Genomic DNA, 21,101 nt, shown 5'->3' on the forward strand with positions numbered 1-21,101 from the left:
GAAGTTAAATTTGTTTTTATTTTCTTTCTAAAGGCATATCTTGACAGAGAATAAGAACCTACTAAGAATTAAGCATTTAACTAGATAAATTTGTCTACTAAAGATTTTGAAGTTTATAGCCTAAAATTAGTAATTAAATGGAAATACCCAATTTCTCTGGGTATTTTGGTTATTTTCATGTTTTTCTGTCAGCAGCACTATTTGCAATATTCTTAGCAGTGATCAACATTCAAAAGAACCATCAGAACCCTCTGACAATTCAGAATCTGTTTTGTAGAATTAATTTTGCAACTGGGGTTTCTTTCTCGTCTGGATGTAAAATCCCTTCTCTATCTTCTCAAACACGATGACCTGGGAAGAAAGAAAACTGGGAGTGAGAATCGTCAATCTAGCTGTACAGGGTGAAGAAAGCGGAATTGGAGGACAAAGCTCCATCTAAGGGTTTATGACACCTTGAGGCAGGGTTGGGTAACTCACATCGTTGTCTTCTGGATGAAGCCAGGGACCAGGAAGGTACAGTGTTTTCTGAGGCCCAATGTCCCAATATCTTCCAAGATTTCGTCCGTTGATGAACACAAACCCATAATGCCAATTCTGAAAGGCATGGGGGTAGAGGGAGAGAGGAGGGTTGAGAGATGGGAACATAGAAACCAGAGCATTGTGAAGTGAGAGCAAGAGCAAGATTAAGGATCCCAGTGATGCCACGTAGGAAACAATTTAGAAGGCAAAACATCTAGAACTTCTTCCTCACAGTCTGAGAATAAGAAAGAAGACAATGGAGCCAACCCTTGCCTGGAGATGCACTGTGGTCCTGCTAAATGATGAGTATGTTACACTTTTAAAGCAGAGGTTTTCATTTCCAAAATAAGAACAAGATAAATAGATGAACAGTGCTGCTCACAGGCAAAAGGCAAAGCTAAAAGGCAAAGCTACATGGCCTTTTAAATTATATTATGTTTATTTACTTTATTTGTACAGGTCTGAGTTTTTGCCTCAGTGTATATGTGTGCTCATTGTATGTCCGGTTCTAGATGAGACCAGAAGAAGGCATCAGATCATTTGGTCCCGGGGATAAACAGTTGTGAGCCACTATATGGCCACTAAGAACTGAACCCAGGTCCTCTGAAAGAGCAGCCAGTGCTTTTAACTGCTGAGCCATCTCTCCAGGCTAAGCAGAAACTCTTTTAATCAACTGGAATTATACCAAATAGTTTCAGAAAAATATTTAGGACAAGAAAACAAAAAGATAATGAGACTTCCTAGAAAATCTTTCTACTGAGAGACATTTTACTCAAGGGGAGCCGCTGAAAACCTAAAAGAGCAGTTCCTGACCTCACAAAGGGTAAAGATAAAGGTGTCAAGGAAGCTCATCAAGTAGTATACTCTCGGAGCTTGGACTCTAAGGGACCATACCCTTAAAAAGAGTGAGATAGAAATAATTCATTCAACAGGAGCCTTAATATGCTAGCAGGTAAGTGACAGTGCACTGAGGAGCAACGTTCTATATGATTCCAATGTTGTATTCATTGGAAAGCCTTCATAAAACCAGCTGAAAGAACTAAAGACTGGTTTGTTTAAAAAAGGATAAACAAGATAATCAAAGCTTTGGTAAACCCAACAGGCCACTAATGAATGCTCCCAATAGGGCCTACCCTATATAAATAAGTTATTTCATTTAAATGCATGTAAAAATACTAAGTTGTCATTTCCTGATGTTATATACATGCAGAAAACATTATATGGACTAAGCAGGTTACATCTATGTATCTATGAATATATGTGTATATATTCAACAATTAAAGAAAAATACCAGGGGTTGGGGATTTAGCTCAGCGGTAGAGTGCTTGCCTAGCGAGCGCAAGGCCCTGGGTTCAGTCCCCAGCTCCGGAAAAAAAAAGAAAAAAAGAAAAAAGAAAAATACCATGAATTTGAGAGAAAACAGGGGGAATATATAGGAGTAGATGGAGGGAAAAAAAGGGAGAAGGAAATCGTATGATTATATAGTAATTTTAAAACATTGTATTTCAAAGATTAAGGCCTGCTGCTGGTGTTGATACAGGTGGTAGCCTCTTAAGAACAGTGCTGGCGCTCTCTGCTCCCAGACCCCGTGGGAAAGAGACCTCACCGCCTGGTCAGGTGGGCACTCCTAAGATTGGGAAAAGATCTTTGCCAATCCTACAACTGATAGAGGGCTTATATCCAAAATACACCAAGAACTCAAGAAGTTAGACCATAGGGAGACAAATAACCCTATTTAAAAATGGAGTTCAAGGGTTGGGGATTTAGCTCAGTGGTAGAGCGCTTGCCTAGCAAGCACAAGGCCCTGGGTTCGGTCCCCAGCTCTGAAAAAAAAAAAAAGAAAAGAAAAAGAAAAAAAATGGAGTTCAGAGCTAAACAAAGATTTCACAGCTGAGGAATGCCAAATGGCTGAGAAACACCTAAAGAAATGTTCAACATCTTTAGTCATAAGGGAAATGCAAGTCAAAACAACCCTGAGATTTCACCTTACACCAGTAAGAATGGCTAAGATCAAAAACTCAGGTGACAGCAAATGCTGGCGAGGATGTGGAGAAAGAGGAACACTCCTCCATTGTTGATGGGACTGCAAACTAGTACAACCACTCTGGAAATCAGTCTGGAGATTCCTCAGAAAATTAGACATTCCACTACCTGAGGACAGAGCTATACCTCTCCTGGGCATATATCCAAAAGATGCCCCAGCATATAACAAAGACACGTGTTCCACTATGTCCATAGCAGCCTTATTTATAATAGCCAGAAGCTGGAAAGAACCCAGATGCCCTTCAACAGAGGAATGGATACAGAAAATGTGGTACATCTACACAATGGAATAATACTCAGCTATCAAAAACAATGACTTTATGAAATTCATAGGCAAATAGTTGGAACTGGAAAATATCATCCTGAGTGAGGTAACCCAATCACAGAAAAACACACATGGTATGAACTCATTGATAAGTGGCTATTAGCCCAAATGCTTGAATTACCCTAGATGTACAGAACACATGAAACTCAAGAAGGAGGACCAAAATGGGAATGCTTCACTCCTTCTTTAAAAGGGGAACAATAATACCCTTGGGAGGGAATAGAGAGTTTAGAACAGAGTCAGAAGGAATACTCATTCAGAGCCTGCCCCACATGTGGCCCATACATATACAGCCACCCAATTAGACAAGATGGATGAAGCAAAGAAGTGCAGACCGACAGGAGCCGGATGTAGATCTCTCCTGAGAGACACAGCCAGAATACAGCAAATACATAGGCGAATGCCAGCAGCATACCACTGAACTGAGAATGGGACCCCCGTTGAAGGAATCAGAGAAAGGACTGGAAGAGTTTGAAGGGGCTTGAGACCCCATATGAACAACAATGCCAAGCAACCAGAGCTTCCAGGGACTAAGCCACTACCCAAAGACTATATACGTGGATTGACCCTGGGCTCCAACCTCATAGGTAGCAATGAATAGCCTAGTAAGAGCACCAGTGGAAGGGGAAGCCCTTGGTCCTGCTAAGACTGAACCCCCAGTGAACGTGATTGTTGGGAGGAGGGTGGTAATGGGGGGAGGATGGGTAGGGGAACACCCATATAGAAGGGGAGCGGGAGGGGTTAGGGGGATGTTGGCCTGGAAACTGGGAAGCGGAATAACAATCAAAATGTAAATAAGAAATATTCAAGTTAATAAAGATGGGGAAAAAAGATCTCAGAAGATGGAAAGATCTCCTATGCTCATGGATTGGCATGATTAATATAGTAAAAATGGCCATTTGCCTAAAGCAATCTACAGATTCAATGCAATTCCCATTAAAATCCCAAGTCAATTCTTTACAGAGTTAAAAAGAGCAATTTGCAAATTCATTTGAAATAACAAAAAACCCAGGGTAGGGAAAACTATAATCAACAATAAAAGAACTTCTGGGGGAATCACCATACCTAGCCTCCAGCATTACAGAGCAATAGAGATTTTTAAAAAAAAGTGTGGTATTGATACAGAGACAGGCAAGTAGATCAATAGAATAGAATCGAAGACGCAGAAATAAACCCACATGCCTATGGTCACTTGATCTTTGACAAAGGAAGTAAAACCATCCAGTGGGGGAAAAAGGCAGCATTTTCAAGAAATGATGCTGTTTCAACTATTGGTCAGCGTGTAGCAGAATGCAAATCGATCCATTCTTATCACCTTGTACAAAACTCGAGTCCAAATGGATAAAGCCCTTCACATAAAACCAGATACACTAAAACTAACTGAAAAGAAAGTGGTAAAAAGCCTCAAATGCATGGGCACTGGGGAAATTTTCCTGAACAGAACACCAGTGACTTATGCTCTAAGATCAAGAATAGATAAATGGAACCTCATAAAACTGTAAGGCAAAGGACACTGTCATTGGGCCAAAAAGGTAACCAACAGATTGGTAAAATATCTTTACCAATCCTCCATCTGATAGAGGGCTAATATCCAATATATACAAAGAACCCAAGAAGTTAGACTCCGGAGAATCAAATAACCCTATTAAAAATGGGGTACAGAGCTAAACAAAGAATTCACAACTGAGGAATATCAAATGGCCAAGAAGCACCTAAATGTTCAATATCCTTAGTCATCAGTGAAGTGCAAATCAAAATAACTCTGAGATTCCACCTCACATCAAGTATGGCTAAGATCAAAAACTCAGGTATCAACAGATGCTGGCGAGGATGTGGACAAAGAGGAACACTCCTCCATTGTTGGTGGGATTGAAAGCTGGTACAACCACTCTGGAAATTAGTCCTGAGGTTCCTCAGAAAATTGGACAAATAGTACTACTTGAGGATCTAGCTATTCCACTCCTGGGCATATACCCAAAAGATGCTCCAATATATAACCAGGACACATGCTCCACTGTGTTCATAGCAGCCTTATTTATAATAGCCAGAAGCTTGAAAGAGCCCAGATGCCCTTCAACAGACCAATGGATACAGAAAATGTGGTACATCTACACGGTGGAGTACTACCAGATATTAAAAACAATGAATACATGAAATTCTTAGGCAAATGGATGGAACTAGAAAATATCATCCTGTGTGAGGTAACCCCATCACAAAAGAACACACATGGTATGCAGTCACTGATAAGTGGATGTTAGCCCAAAAGCTTGGGATACCCAAGATACAATTCATAGACCATGTGAAGCTCAAGAAGAAGGAAGACCAAAGTGTGGATGTTTCAGACCTTCTTAGAAGGGCAAACAAAAATACAGGAGAAAATATGGAGACAAAGTTTGAAGCAGAGACCTGTGGGATCCATCCCATATGCAGCCACCAAACCCAGACAATACTGTGGATGCCAAGAAGTGCATGCTGACAGGAGCCTGGTATAGCTGTCTCCTAAGAGGCTCTGCCTGACCCTGAATAATACAGAGGCAGATGCTCATAGCCAACCATTGAACTGAGAACAGGGTCCCCATTGGAGGAGTTAGAGAAAGGACTGAAGGAGCTGAAGGGGTTTGCAGCCCCTTAAGAGGAACAACAGCATCAATCAACCAGACCCCCCAGAGCTTCCAGTGACTAAGCCACCATCCCAAGAGTACACAGGGATGAACCTATGGCTCCAGCCACATATGTAGCAGAGGATGGCTTTGTCAGGCATCAGTGGGAGGAGAGGCCCTTGGTCCTGTGAAGACTTGATGCCCCAGTATAGGGGAATGTCAGGTCAGTGAGGTAGGAGGGAGTGAGTGGGTGGGGGAGCACCCTCATTGAATCAGAGGAGGGAGATGTGATAGTGGGTTTCTGGAGGGGAAACTGGGAAAGAGGATAACATTTAAAATGTAAATAAAAATTAAAATTGAAAAAATTCATCCTGGGAGGTATTAGCTCCAACATCCTCCTGCAGAAACTGAATTGCCAATAAATCGCACTACCCATCTAGGGCAAGCAGTGCCCACCCTTGTTAATATACAGACCTAAAAGTATATTCTGATTCAGGGATAAGGTTGCACTCAATCAACCAGAAGAACACACATTTCAAAACCTAGAAATCATGATCCATTTAAGAGTAGTGTGGTGGTTTGAGTAAGAACTGTCCCTGTAGGCTCATATATTTGAATGCTAGTCATCAGGGAGTAGCACTGTTTGAAAAGGACTTGGAGGTGTGGTTTCATTAGAGGAAGTAGACCACTGGGGGTTTGGCTTTGAGGTTTCAAAACCGTAGCTACAACAGACTTATCGAGTCTTTCTTCCTGCTGCCTGGGGATCCAGAAAGAGAACTATCTCAACTAATTTTCAAACAACATGCATGCCTGTGTGTGTCCATGCTCCCCATCATGATGATAATTAACTAAACCTCTGAAGCTATAAGCAAGCTCCAATTAAATACTTTTTAAAATAATAGTTGCTGTGGTCATGGTATCTCTTCATAGCGCTAGAACAGCAACTAAGACAAGTAGCTTAACCCAGTGTGGGCAAGACCTTTGTCTAAATCATTGCTCTATTGATGTGAAGAGACAGAAGAGCAACTCCTAAGTGAAAACATTTTATTAGGAGCTTGCTTATAGTTCTTGAAGTCTATTCTACTATCAAGGCAAGAAACATGGTGGCGGCTGTGACAGTGCTGGAGAAAGAGTTAAAAGTGACATCCTGATCGAGAGAGAGAGAGAGAGAGAGAGAGAGAGAGACAGAGACAGAGACAGAGACAGAGACACAGAGAGACACAGAGAGACAGAGAGAGACAGAGACAGAGAGACAGAGGGACAGAGGGACAGAGGGACAGAGGGACAGAGGGACAGAGACAGAGATTAGACCTGGTGTGGGCTTTTGAAACCTCAACAATGTCACACCTCCTACTCCTTTTCAAATAGTGCCACTCCATAATTCTTAAGCATTCAACTATATTAAGTCATGGGAGCCATTTGTATTCAAAGTATCAAGACTTATTGAGTACTTGTGCAAGCATAGCCCCCTGGATTTATTATACCAGAGTAATGAGAGCACAGAACCAGTGTTCTAGAGACAAGATATTCATTTGTTTGGTGGGAGGTTGTACATACCATATACGTGTGTGTGTGTGTGTGTGTGTGTGTGTGTGTGTGTGTGTGTGTGTGTGTCTATCATTGCAAATCGAGATAGCTCCGGGGCAGGTGCATGGGTGTAACCCACCAGGAGCCAACATGTTATAGCTAAACTCACAACTACACACACCTATATCCCCAGCTCCCAGAAGACTGAGCTAGGCACATTGCCACAATTCACGCCAGTGGGAAAGAAAAAACAGAAAGTGAATAAAACATGACACACGGATTTTAGAAAACAATATAAATTATCAATGGGGCTACCATTTGACTTTTCGAAAGGACAAAGCTTAAGCCTTTAGAAAACTAATCAAGAAGAAATTTTACGTGTTGCATATTCAAGTACATTTAAATAGAAATAGGTAGTTTTGACTAAACACAGGTATAAAGTGAAATGTGGTAAAATTTTGAAGAGAGTCTGCCATTTGTTCTGTTGATGTTTTAACCTTTTGAGATTTTCAGTTGCATTCTCACATACTTTATAAATAATGATAAATTAGGATGGTTGAGAAAGATCATACAGTTTATTAGAAGTAAGGAAGAGGAGAGGAAAGCAAATGTCGTCCTTCCTGTATATCATAGCCTTGCTTAAGTTTTATTTGCTTTAGTTTTTTACATATTTATATTTATATACATATACATACTTATACATATACATATGCATACATATACATACACACACACACACACACACACATATATATATATATATATATATATATATATTATATATATTCCCTCTGAGAATTTTGTGTACATTTTGGCCACACTCAACCTCCCTTCCCAAACTCCTTCACTGCCTCCCTTCCATTAAACTCTGATTTGTTTTTCACCTACATTGGTGCCAGTTTGTGCTTCCCCACTATCCATGGATGTTATCTCCTTCCACTGGATTATGGTAGAATTGTCAACAACTCTCAGCAGCTAAGAATTACCAGAGGCTCCGCAGCTAGAGGTCATGGCCAAGCCCCCTCATCATGCTGGGATTGGTTCACATGTCCACCTGCCCTGATGGATCCAGAGTCCTTGTTTCCTTGTAGTCCTCTATGACTCTAGCTCTCGAGCTTTCTGCCATTCTTCCTAGAGCCTTTACAAGGATATGTGTGGAGCTAGAGACACAGCGAGTAGTTAAGAACACAGGCTGCTCTTGTAGAAGACCAGTACCAGTTACCAGTTCCTGTGTCAGGCAACTCACAGCTGCTGCTCACTCCAACTCCAGAGAATCTGACTTCCTCTCCTGGCCTCCAGGAGAGCCCATACACATCCGCATGTATGCATATAAAAACACATATATACAAATGCTTTTTAAAATAAACTAAATATTATTAAAAAGAAAATACATATTTAGAACACCAGAGAGGAGGAAGTTTGCTTACTGGTAGGTGCAGGAAGGTGTCCGTGGGAAAAGAGCCAACGTTCAAACTTCCCCAGTAGAAGGCAGGGCCTTTATAAGTTTTTGGAGCAATTCTCCATGATGCAGAGCGGAGCCTGAAGACATGATCAGAAGATGAGGCTGAGGAAAACTTTTCCCTGCTCTCCTTCCAATGCTGACACAGCCTTCTCTCACAGAGATCAGGACTCCATAGACATAGTGAATTGGCAGTACTGCCCATGGCAATCAGACCTATTCTAGTGCTGAAGTAAAACACTGGATAATCAGACATACCCCTTTAGGTATCTGAATCTTGGGCTTTTCATGAGCAAAGGAAGAACTCATAACCTCTCAGATTCTCTGTGTGCATTGTGAATAGGAAGGAGCATACCTCTCGAAGAAGCTCATCTTCATGTCCAGAGAATAGATGGTGAAATTCCTCAGCAAAGTACCATTGATGGTAACTGCTTCATTTAATCCTGTGGGAGGCAGAGAAGAGTCTAGCAACAAGTGCTGGATATTCTCCAAAGTTTGAGACAGAGAAATACAGCTTATATATGCTTCCTTTCAACGAATACAGCCAAGAAAGCAAATACTAAACTGGCCCATCGTCATTTGAGTTTTCTCGTGTGCTTTCACAGGACTAAAAGCTTTCCCCAGTTAGTATAGGGTGTTTCCTGAAGGAAGACTGAGTCCTGATCTAAGATGGGCTAGCACCTAATGTAACTCTTCTGCTTTCCTGCCATTGATAACAAGGAAAGTCAGAACAAAGGAGGGGGCACAAAGTAACATCACTGCTCTTGGAATGAATTAGCCCACTTCTCAGGGGGTCGTTTCAGTCCCCCTAACCCCCAAACACCCACAGCTATAAGCTTCAGGTAAATGAAGAGAAGTTGCGTTGTTTCTCAGGACCAAAGCCTACCTTTCTGCTCACTTTGAATTCTCCATGAGAAATTGATTCGGCCTTGATTCTCAACCAGGATCCTCAGAAGCTGACAACCCTGCTTAGGGGACAAATTAGTCATCAAGAGCTCATATTCAAGAACATGTTCTTTTTATCCAAATCCCAAGAAACTGGGTAAAGAGACCAGCAGTTTCCCCAATTCACCTCTCTCTCTCTCTCTCTCTCTCTCTCTCTCTCTCTCTCTCTCTCTCACACACACACACACACACACACACACACACACACACACACACACACACACGGCTCATATCCCATACTTAATCTATCCTTTCTTTTTTGCCGACTGTGTTAGGATGGGCAAAAATTATGTTTCATTCTGCTTTTGAACAGCAATCCAAACAGGAGCCAGGTGTTGAATCAGACCTAAAGAGAACTTCTACTCTCACTGAATAATTCATTCTGTAGGTCCTTAGGTTACTAAAGCTTAGAAGGTGCCTTAAGATTATGGCCCTACACACTTCCTGCTACAAATCCTATGTGAGAAGAAATAACAGAGTGGGAGAAAGTTGTAGTCAAGCCCAGAATTGGGCTACTCATGAAAGGACAATCAACCTTATCTTCTGGACTGTGGGATTACTTACCTGGATTTTAGGAATATGCAGGAACTCATTATTCTCATCCAGAATTCCTATGCTTTTGTCATTCAAAAACACCTACAAAAATAGAGCCAGTGTCAGATTGATCAATAGGCTTAGCTGAAGAACAGAGGTTAAGGTAGAAGGTGGAAGAGAAAGACGTGTACTAATTTCAGTGCTCAGACAACTAGAGTTAAACAGGATTCCCCAGGAGACGGAGTTACAGCAAAACAAACAATAAAAGTCTATTTCATTTGACTCTATGCTTCTTAGGATCCTACCATAATGGTAAAACAAATATTAGCATATAGTGAAGTGAATCTGAAGCTACTCTCCTCAACAGTGGAGGTAGGCTACACAGCACCAGAGACCCATGCTGATGCCTACCTGTGCCGAATCGTGGACTGAAGCAGAGAGACCGCCTCCAAAACAGATGGACGTCTCATAAAGGACCAATCCAAATGGCTGACCACTGCCATTGTTTATTGGAAGATTCTCCATGGTGACTGGAGTTTCTAACATGACAGGCTACGATGGAGACCGGGCAGGAACAGAAGACAAAATGAGGAGAAGCCATGATTCTTCTAAAAGACTCTTGTCACTATTTTTTGGACCACACAATGGTCCTCAAAGATTCCTTGAATGAAATAATCACAAACGGATGCCATGACAATGCTTCTATGGTAATATATTCACCGTCCAAGAAATTTGGAGTGATACGGCATTGCGAAGACCACACAACCAGCGTAGTCATAAAAATTAATCAGTAAAACAAAAAAACATGTTGCAAATAACCGAAGATGAGAGGATTTTGAACTCAGCAAACATTTAGTTATGTGGACAATTTATTATCACTGCTTCTTGTCAAAAATAGCAAGAGTAGAAGTAAAGCCAATGTAACTCAAGAGTTTGGTCTCTACAATTAGGACAGGTTTCTCACTTAGAGGGAGATAAAAAGCATAATTTAAAAATAAAGCCTAACTAGTGGGTAATGAAGATGATTACTTTCATGGGTCCCAGTCAGCGACTTTCCATTGTGGGTCTTATAATAGCATTCAGCAAGTGAATCCATCTAAGCAGAAAGTAGGATCCTCTAAGATAGGATACTCTGTCAGATACCCTGCTTTCTCATTCTTTTTGCTAATACTACCAGTTCTTTACCATCTTCATCAAAGCAACAACCAGTGGTTCCTGACCAATAATTCCAGTTATAGACACAATGCCAAGAAGTTCTTTTCAAACTCCCCCATTAAAAAAAAGGTTCCCTGATGAGATATTTCTTCTAGGATCCACATCCTTCTCTCCTACCTCTCCACGGGGAACACACATCAATCTCCCCTGCTTCTCCACAGTCTCACCCTCTACCACAATGCTGGCACCCAAGCAGTGCTCACCTTATTTAAGTATGGTAGGATATCAAACAGTGGCAGGTAGAATGATAGATTCACAGAGGGATAGACAGCCTTGGGAATAAGACGAGGCAATGGCGGTAGAGGACGTGCTGCAACAAGAATGGCATTGGAGCACAGGGCAAAGTGTCTAAAATGAACATTCCTCTCTCTAAGCATTCCCACGACTATCTGTGACCTTTGCATCCAGAGACAGAAGACAAAGAATTTTATCCTAGGACATAGGTGTGCCTCTCCAAAAGAGATAATAGGTGCCATTTTTGCATCCACACAGATCTGGTAGAAACACATGTCTAGGAAGCATTAATTCTTGGTAGACAACATACCTAGTGAACACATTGATAGCTTGAGTACCTGGTGGAAACAGAGAAAGAAGACCAGTAGAGAGCTCCATGTTACATCTGGCCATGCTGGCTCTTAGCTCTGTTATAGCCCTCACTAGACAGCGAAGTGGATGCATTTAGTTAAAGTCAAGATAGTAAATTTTCTTTCTGCATATGTGGTTATTGAGTCCCATGCAATACTAAAGTTTTACAAATAGGAGGTTACCTTTCATCATCACATAGCACACCAATATCATAGTTTTTATTTCAGTAAAGAAGGTTAAAGGTTTCTAATGGGCATCAACCCATCTGTCTTTTAAGTGGGAAACCTGGAAGTTGATGTAAGATTATCCTTGCTCTCAAGAGCTTCATAAGATGCTAACCCCCCCCCAAAATTTCCTTTTTTCTCTTCTCCACAAAGTATGGATAGCCCATGAGAATGCTATCCTTCTACTAAGGTGATAAGTACCTGATCCAGATGCAAAGAGTTTCCGAAGCTTGAAATACTTTTCTGTGTAATCACCAGCCTCGGAAAGCACAGCATCATAGTCTGCAAGACAGAGGTTCCTGTTTGGGACATGCAGTCCTCCACAGCAGGCCCTGCTTCAAGCACGGGGATATGTGGAAACCCAGATCCACCAAAGATGAGACAAAAGGAAGACACATCATCTACCTCTGGCTGGGTAATGGATGGAAACCTTCCCCCAATCCTATCTGGAAACCTGGAGTTCACCCTGCCCTTTCGCTTTCTCACAGACACTCCTGTCCCTTCAACCTAGAGTCCTGGTCCTGCTGAGCTAGATCTGAGAGCACTGGGGCCAGCGCACAAGAGTAAAGTAGAGCATCTAATGTCATTCTAGCCTGCCTGCTAGAGTGACAGCTGGCTGTGCAGCCTAAATGTTAAAGAATAAAGGAAAGAAGATGAAAAGTCTCGGCTCTCAGAACAGATTGCTTGTTAGGACCCCGTGATACAAGAGCATGATTCTGGAGTCTCCTCCCCAAAGCTGTAGGACCACCCACCCCAGGGAAGTTAACCACACCATCACCACTTGCCATAGCTAGTCACAACATTCGTGTGACCATTTTCATGATAGCCTCCATTTATGAAACCAAAGTTGGTTCCACCGTGGAACATATACACGTTGAAGGAGAGTCCATAGCTGAAGAATCTATATATTGTGCGTCGAATTTCTGTTGGAACAGAAGGGATAAAAACAAAAGGGAGAGGGAGATCTTAGGTGAAAACTACCATTTCCACCTCCGTCCAGCACAGTCAGCCTTGTCATCTTTTTCACCCTGAAGTAGGTGGAACTGTCCAGAACCAGTCTTGAAAACTAAGTCCTAGAACCTGAAGCTTTTTTCTTCTCATTTCATTTTTTCCCACTATAGCTTTGCTACAAATTGACCCCAAACTGCATGTATTAAATGATAGTCTAAAACTCTTGTCTTAGAAGTATCTAAATTTTAAAATTATTTACAAATCACTAGTAATCCCTCATTCCCAGGACAACGTCTCCAAGAAGTGTTGAATTCAAAGCACTGTGTTACTGTACTGTGCCTGTAGTATTTATAATCTTTGGGCACAGAAACGTCCATTGCCCCAGCACATTTAACAGTGAACCCTTCTTCACCCTGGTTGCCATGGAAACTGGATGATGGCAGTTCAGCATGGGCCTAGGCTTTGGCTGTGCTCTTTACTGTTTGTAAATATTTTCTCTCTCTGCTTCTGCTTTGCTACCGATCAAATGAAGGCTTTAATTCCCACACCACCACAGGAGTGATGAGATGATTAACTGATGAAAAACTATGCTTAGGAATCAAGACATTGTGCCCCAGACACAAGAGATCACATATCTGTGGCTTGGTGGCATTAAGGCTGGTGATGGTGACCAGGTTTTGGGGTGATTCTGGTGTCCTTCTTATAAGATCTTTAATGGTGGCGGTACTCAGGTTTTCCTTGCTTTGTGTTTTTTTCTGTTTTGCAGTCCAAAGCTAGATACTTCCTGTTTCTCAGTCATCACCAATACTTAGGCAATTCTTCCAGTTCAGGACAAGTGAACTTTTTGCAAAATAGTGGCAGCAGACTTTTGCTAAGTGAATGGAAATTGCCCGGCATTGTTCTGCAGGGCAGCATTAAATCTTTTCAACAATCCTGGACGTCCCTGTTCTTCACTTTCAAAGAAAGGACATTTATATCGTGTTTTACTGAGATGTAGTCTTTGTATGCGTTCATGGGTGACTCCATGGTAATTTGGTATCTGTGTACACAGCACAATAACCAAACCTGGGTAAGGAGTGTGTCTGCACCATTAACCATTGATCATTTTAGCCTGGGTCTCTACGGTCACTTTTCTTAGTTATTATGACTTTCTCATGGATTAGTTTAACAAGTATTTGTCTCTCTAAGCTACAGAATGCCCTGCCTAATGTCTCCCTTCCAGCTGCAATTCAGAGATTCTGAATGGGCTTCTTCTTTTCTCCCTACGTCCTTTCAGTCTCTAATAACTACCATTCCACTCCGATCTTTTACAAGAGCAACATAGTTCTTAAATTTCCACAAATGCAGGAGAAATCAAACTTGTCATCCTTTAACTGGATGACTTCACTTAGCACAGAGAACTTGAGTTCCAAGCCTGTTGCCACAGATGGCAGGGTTTCCTTCTTGTAGGGCTGAATAACACTCCATTGTGCATATTTACCACATTCCTTTTATCCATTCATCGACTGTCGAGTATCTAAGGTAAATTATCTCCATTTTGAGGGGAGACAGACATTTTGACTCAGAAGTAAAAGGAATCTGCCTCAAACCGCAAAGCAATTGCTGAAGCCTTGGGAATAGAGTCCTGTTCTCAGAGCCCTGGATCCAAGTTCTCATCTCTCACTGCTTGTGGGCTCCTAGCAACCACTACCATTTTTGTTGACAATGCCATAGAGTCATCTTTCCTAGGGATGAGTATGATATCATGTGAATGCTCCAGAACCATTCGTAGGAATGTCAAACTATTCCCTATCTTGGTTCTCTGACTGTACCTGTCTCCTTGCAGCACACAGTCTGAGAAATATTGAGTGTAGAGTGAGGTTTTAATTTCTAACAATCTGCTTGTTTTGTTTCATTGTAAGATTGCTATAGGGAAGGCATCATACTATGTGAGCACATGGGCGTGGTCAGTGCTTGTAATTAGCAAAGGTTCAATGGATATTCGTGTCTGCACAGGAATGTCAATAAGCAGAGGGCCATGTGGATGTGATTCATGACATAGGGCCTTCCTGACTGAGTCAAAACCAATGGTTCACTTACCATTTGCACTTTTCTCAGTGTGTTTACTCCCCCACGAGTCATACCAGCCAGTCCAGTATTCCATAATCATAATAGGCTTATCATTCTATAAACAAAGCAAGTCAAACATTCAGTGTAACAAAGGAAAATAAAGCAGAACAAAGGATCCCATGAGGGAGAACGCCAGCAAGGTTCTCCACCTTTCGCCCAATTCAGAGATTTTCCTCTTTTGATACAAACTCTCTCATATTCATATAATTATTATTTCTAAGAGTACTTACTTTATAACTTTTGCTAATAAATTATTATGTAAAGATTTTAAATTTTTGTATATTTATGAATTATGTCTTTTATGGTAATAAAATAATTATTAATACATCAAAATGACTAGTAATTATTGACCTTTATTATTATGAAGCATGGAGTAAAGCATTTTATTTAAGTAGTTCTATTTAACAGACCCTCAGTGATAAACTACCACTCTCACTGTACAAAGGGAGAAACATAGGTTACTACAAACTTAGGCTACTATCCAACTTAGCACAGCTTAACTGGGATTTGAACTAGCAAGTGTGTAGTTCCTGACCGTTGCACTGTGCTATGGGTTTGATCACCAATGATTCGTTATCACAAAATGTACAGAAATAAATCAAAGTCCTATATTTCCCAACTCTCCAGAACTTATTTTTACCTAAAATGTGGGCATTCCTTTTAAAATATATCTCATTTTACCTAAACCCTTGACCAAATATACTTTCACGTTAACAACTATACTCACACCACTTCCAGAAGCATTCTCAAGTAAGTTGAACAATGAAGGCTCTTGTCCAAAAAGTAATATCTTAATAGCAAGCCTCTTCAGCTTGGGGTAAATGTGTTAAAATTTTGGTGCAGACCAATTCATTCTCTCTCTCTCTCTCTCTCTCTCTCTCTCTCTCTCTCTCTCTCTCTCTCCCCCTCTCTCTTTCACACACACACACACACACACACACACACAAAATAAATGTAAAATGAAAAATTAGGAATGACTGTAAAATCCCTGAAGATTCAGAATTTTAACAACATATTTTAAGTAAAGTTTCAAGAGACATTTTTGAATGCTTTGGATTCAATGTAAATATAATATACCAAAATTAGTATGATGTAAATATAGAAACATTGATGCTGATAATGATTTATGTGAAGAGAAAACAACACAAATAATGTATAAGTTTTAACCAGGAAAAAAAACTATGCAGGTAAATAAAAGCAAATTCAATCCAGAGATGCAGGGAACAAGAGCTATTTCTCAGAAAACCTAAGGGCAAATATTAATCTAATTTTCAAAATTGAGGGAAAAAGGATTTCAAGAAGATAATTAAGTGGGGGTGTCCCATATGCTTTCCTTCATAAAAACTAAAATGTAAATAAACAAGCAAGAGAATGTTTTCGAAGAGGCGCAGGTGCCTCTGACAGAGACACCCTGGAATGCGGCTGCCCTGCCCCAGGTGTCTTCATTCACTTGAGTGATAGCATCACTCTGCATGAGGCTTTTGACTCAGTGATAATTGCTCAGTGGACTCCACTTGAACCTTGTTGAATCAGCACCACTGGAATGTAACTATGGAACCCCAGCTCTGTGCATAAATTCCTACATCCTTTCCTGTCCTGATTTCCTTATAAAGTAGAGACAGCAACAGTACCTACCACATAGCCCTGGGAGAGTTGGGAAATAATAAACACCCAGCACACAGTGCCTGGCACACGAGTGCTTCGAGACTGTCAGCTACTCTCAGAGTTTGAATATGAAATGTTGCCCACACATTCCTATGTTACATGCTTGGTCTCCATTTGGTAGCACTGTTTTGGGAGTTTCTGGAAGCATTTGATAGTGGGCACACCTAGCTGAGACATGGAAGCCATTTTGGGTGGGGACTTTGGAGTATTTTCCCTTGGCCCCATCCTATCTCACTTTCTGTATCCTGTGTGCTGTAATGCTCTGCCCAAGTGTGTGAGGCCAAGTAAGCCAGGAATGAAGCCTCTGAATCTGTAAGAAAGCAAAAACCAAAAACAATGACAAAAAAAGAACTTCCTTCCTCAAGTTGCTTATTAACCAATGTACAGAGGCTATATGAGGAAAAGAGAAAGCAATCCAAATGGGATTTTTTTTTCAGGAAGCTGGGCTTCCCCTCTGATCTCATTTGGTATAGGATGTTAGCAGTTAGCATAGTAGCAGGATCCAGGTACTTACTAACCTCTTCTCCAGTCCTTCTCACAGTCTTTGAGTGGCCCATCCTTTTATATGTGTGTGACCTCTAGGCCAGCCTCAGCTGTGACTTTGAAGAAAAAGAGTCATTGCCTTCAAGAGAAAAGTCCTGCCCAGCATGACTCTCAAAGGAAAGATGACAGGAGACTGCACTCTGAAAAGGACTCTGCCTGCCCGTGAATGTTCTACCCTCTGTTCCATAAAATCCCATACTGCCTAGCGTCTCTTCCTGAAGACAGGAATCTGAAAGAAAATTTTTCCATTTTCCTCAAGCCAAAGCCTGAACCAACCCTATTCTTTCTCTCCTCTCCATCTCCTGGCTCTCCAGTAGAGCATGGAGCAGTAAAAACCTCACACTCTGGTAGTATTTTGATGGAGCCAACCAGGAGAAAGAACCCAAAGCAGCTTCGCTCCTCTACGCTCCCACTAGGGGACCAGAAATCATTAAGGAAGAAGAGACCCAACTGCTAACAGACAGATCGGCCTGTGGCAGAAGTTCTGGGATATCCCAGCAGCTCCTGGAAGATACATTATGTCCCAGGATTCTCCTTTCCTTCTAGCTCTTAGCTTTGGCTCTCAATAAGTAACTCATTTGGTAGAAGGAAGAGGGTTTGGGCTTTTGACAGTCAGCGGGGCTCTAGCTTGAACCTTAGGCTGTTTGGCAGCTCTTCAAGCCATTTCATTTTGTTGGAAACTCTTTATTTGTTTGGTTTTGTTTGTAAAGTACTCCATTCACTTGGCTGTGTGGTTTTCCTTAGGAGTTGATGAGTTCAAGCTGGGCTCTTCAGTTCCATATTTGAGGCTTAAACCACCACCTGAGCTTGCTCAGGTCAGTCTGCAGTATGAGCTGGCACAAAATAAGTCATTTTGATGGTATGAGGTTTGGGTAGCAGTTCTAGATGTCTGAGGGTGTGCTGTTAGTGCAAGCTAAAACCAGAGGCAGCATGTCTCAGGAAAATGTGTCTCTCTGAAAAAAAAAATACTCTACTCGTGTTTGGATTATCTGTTTGTCTTCTCTTCTTGTAACTTGTTTCCCAGGATGCACGGTGCAGTTAACAGTACCAGCTGGGGATACTTGGAGCCACACAGTCACTAACTGGAGTTTTTCCTGGACAATAGTTCCCACTAACACTGGGACCTATAAATACGCTGTATAATACATTCATTCCACTATGCCAATGACCTTTATTGTGGGAAATAATGGATGGTTTGCAATTTTGGTCCTTCAGGATTGTTTGGAGACTTGTTTCTTTTTGTTTTGTGGGTGTGTTTGGTGAGCTGGTTTTACTCTTATTTAGTTTGGGTTTTGTTTGTTTGGGGGGGATATTTGTTTTTTATTTTAGTTTTGGTCTTTTATTTGTTTTTACAACCTACTTGAAGACAAAGCCAGAAGATTGTTATTTGCTTGTGAATACAAGAATACAACGTCAAAAGCCTCTTTCTAATACTCCTATGATAAATCATTTTTAGGGCTTCAATTTTTTTGCTTGTTTGACTGCACAAGACCTGCGCAAGAGCAAGCCAGTTGATAATCCAACATAGAGGCCAGAGGGGCCATGAGTCCTCAGTGGAGAGGCTTACTGTTGATGACTACTGGGAAAGAGAGAGTCCTGTTTCTTTAAGGGTGTGGCCCCTGGATAGTTAACCAATCACCAGTGATGGCTCCACTACCCACCACTGAGTATATGAACTGCACAAATTGAACTCCATAGTTTATTTAAAGAAGAGGAGGAGGAGAGGAGGAGGAGGAGGAGGAGGAGGAGAGGAGGAGGAGGAGGAGGAGAGGAGGAGGAGGAGGAGGAGGAGGAGGACATAAAATTAGGAGCAGGTGAGCCAGGGGTAGGCCTGAGAAGAGTGGGGGTAGGAGTGGGAGAGGCAAAGGTCATCAAATATATTTTATCCATGCCTGAAATTTTCCAATAATTAATAAAAATATTATATTTTTGGTTGTGAGCACAGCCTTTAATGACTGAGCCATCTTTCCAGCCCATGCTTGCAGCCAACCATCAGACTGAGCACGGAGACCTTAATGGAGGAGGTAGGGGAAGGACTAAAGGAGCTAAAGGGGTTTGCAACCCCATAGGAAGAACAACAATATCAACGAACCAGACCCCCCAGATCTCCCAGGGACTAAACCACCAACCAAAGATTACAAATGGAGGGACCCATGGCTCCAGCTGCATATGTAGTAGAGATTGGTTTATCGGAGTGAATGGGAGGGGAGGCCCTTGGCCTGTGGAGGCTCGATGCCCCAGCATAGGGAGATGCTAGGGCAATGAGGCAGGAATGGGTAGGTGCTCCTCTCCCTCATAGAGGCAGGGGGAGAAGGACTGAGATAAGGAGTTTTCAGAGGGAAACTTGGGAAGGAAGACAACGTTTGAAATGTAAATAAATAAAATAACCAATAAAAAATAAATATAAACATGCATATACATAAAATAAATAAATAATAAAATAAAAACGTTGTATTAAAACCCCTGTGCTGTCTTTGGTTCGATTTTAGCTAAGGACTTGAGAAGTCTCAGACACTATCTGCTGTGGGGCTTCTGTCCCATCAGGTATCAATATTGTTGAGAGGAAAGAGAAGATCTGGTTGACCACAAATGAATGGGAAAGGAAAGGTCTCAGGCTGGTGGGATAGCCTTCTAGAACTGAGGATACAGTCACAATAATTAAACCTTGCTCAAGGAAATTCCTTTCAGGTTCGAAATACCAAGCTCTACTGAAGTCAGTAAAGAGCAATCCTTGGTTTCTGAAGTCACTTAAATGGTGAGTAAAGATTTCTAAACAACCTAAAGACTATACTCATCACAGGCATCCTGATTCTCAGTCTGCTCCAGTCCATCAAATGCTATCTGTACAGACTTGTTTTTAGGAGCAATAGAAAAGGTGAACCATAATGCTCAATAAGACTCTGGTCAGGCTGGAGAGATGGCTCGACAGTTAAAAGAACTGACTGCTCTTGCAGAGGACTGGGGGGTTTTGTTTCTTAGCACCCACATGGCATCCTACAACCATTCCAGTTCCTAGGGATCTGCCACACTATTCTGATCTCTGGAAGCACCACGCATAGACAGATCACTACAACAGCAGAATAGTCAAATTTAAAATGAATATAAATAGAACTTTAGCTAAAGAAAAGACACTGGCTAATCTTTTAAAAATAGCCACTGGGCTTTCTCTTTCTCTCTCTCTCTTTCACACACACACACACACACACACACACACACACACACACACACACACACATTTTCTAACAGAAAAAGTAGAGGTACTAACCTCTTGATGACATTTTCACAAATAAATCTAAAGTTCTGGATTCATCACTACACAATAAAGTAAACCCTGCCAGAGGAAGACACATTTAATCTGTTCTCAGATCCTTCCCAGAACTGCATGGAGGTTCTTGTGTATTTATTCAAAATAACTAATTAAATTACCTCCTCTATCCTCAGCTAGCCTAAATGGTTCAGAGGGTGAGAGGGAGGGAGGGAGGGAGGGAGAGGGAGAGAGAGAATAAAAGAAGACAGAGAAAAGAACACGTTTCTATCTAAAGTGAAAAATGAAGGCACCTACCCTTGGGAGGTCCTGATTAACTTTGACTTTCAGAGCAAAATGAAAGGGACCACATTCAGAATAAAAAGTTCCACCCAGTACCACTTTCAGAGAAAGAGAAGAAATGGACAGTAAGATTCCACCTACTGCAGGGATTTTCTACCTAGTATTTCACAAAAGCCTTTAACATCTAAACTTGAATGCTGGCTAGTCTTAGGTCAATGTGACACAAGCTAGAGTTGTCTGAAAAGAGAAAAACCTCAATTGAGAGAATTCCTCCATAAGATTCCGTTTTAAGGCATTTTCTTAGTCAGTG

General features: G+C 41.4%; 1 protein-coding gene across 1 annotated transcript in view; it reads right to left on the reverse strand.

The window, feature by feature from the left end:
* The window catches only part of Glb1l3 (galactosidase, beta 1-like 3), a 41,728-nt gene continuing 20,627 nt past the window's right edge, over window positions 1-21,101 (reverse strand). Inside the window, exons 10-20 of the mRNA NM_001024358.1 lie at window positions 15,007-15,091; window positions 12,762-12,899; window positions 12,178-12,258; window positions 11,371-11,477; window positions 10,364-10,504; window positions 9,983-10,054; window positions 9,360-9,438; window positions 8,829-8,916; window positions 8,442-8,553; window positions 478-594; window positions 1-351 (exon numbers count right to left, since the gene is read on the reverse strand). Coding sequence (NP_001019529.2) covers window positions 280-351; window positions 478-594; window positions 8,442-8,553; window positions 8,829-8,916; window positions 9,360-9,438; window positions 9,983-10,054; window positions 10,364-10,504; window positions 11,371-11,477; window positions 12,178-12,258; window positions 12,762-12,899; window positions 15,007-15,091 — 1,092 coding nt within the window. The 3' untranslated portion in view covers window positions 1-279. The remainder of the gene's footprint in view (window positions 352-477; window positions 595-8,441; window positions 8,554-8,828; window positions 8,917-9,359; window positions 9,439-9,982; window positions 10,055-10,363; window positions 10,505-11,370; window positions 11,478-12,177; window positions 12,259-12,761; window positions 12,900-15,006; window positions 15,092-21,101) is intronic.

This window comes from Rattus norvegicus, chromosome 8, assembly GCF_036323735.1.
Source record: "Rattus norvegicus strain BN/NHsdMcwi chromosome 8, GRCr8, whole genome shotgun sequence".
Classification (NCBI taxonomy): Eukaryota; Metazoa; Chordata; class Mammalia; order Rodentia; family Muridae; genus Rattus; species Rattus norvegicus.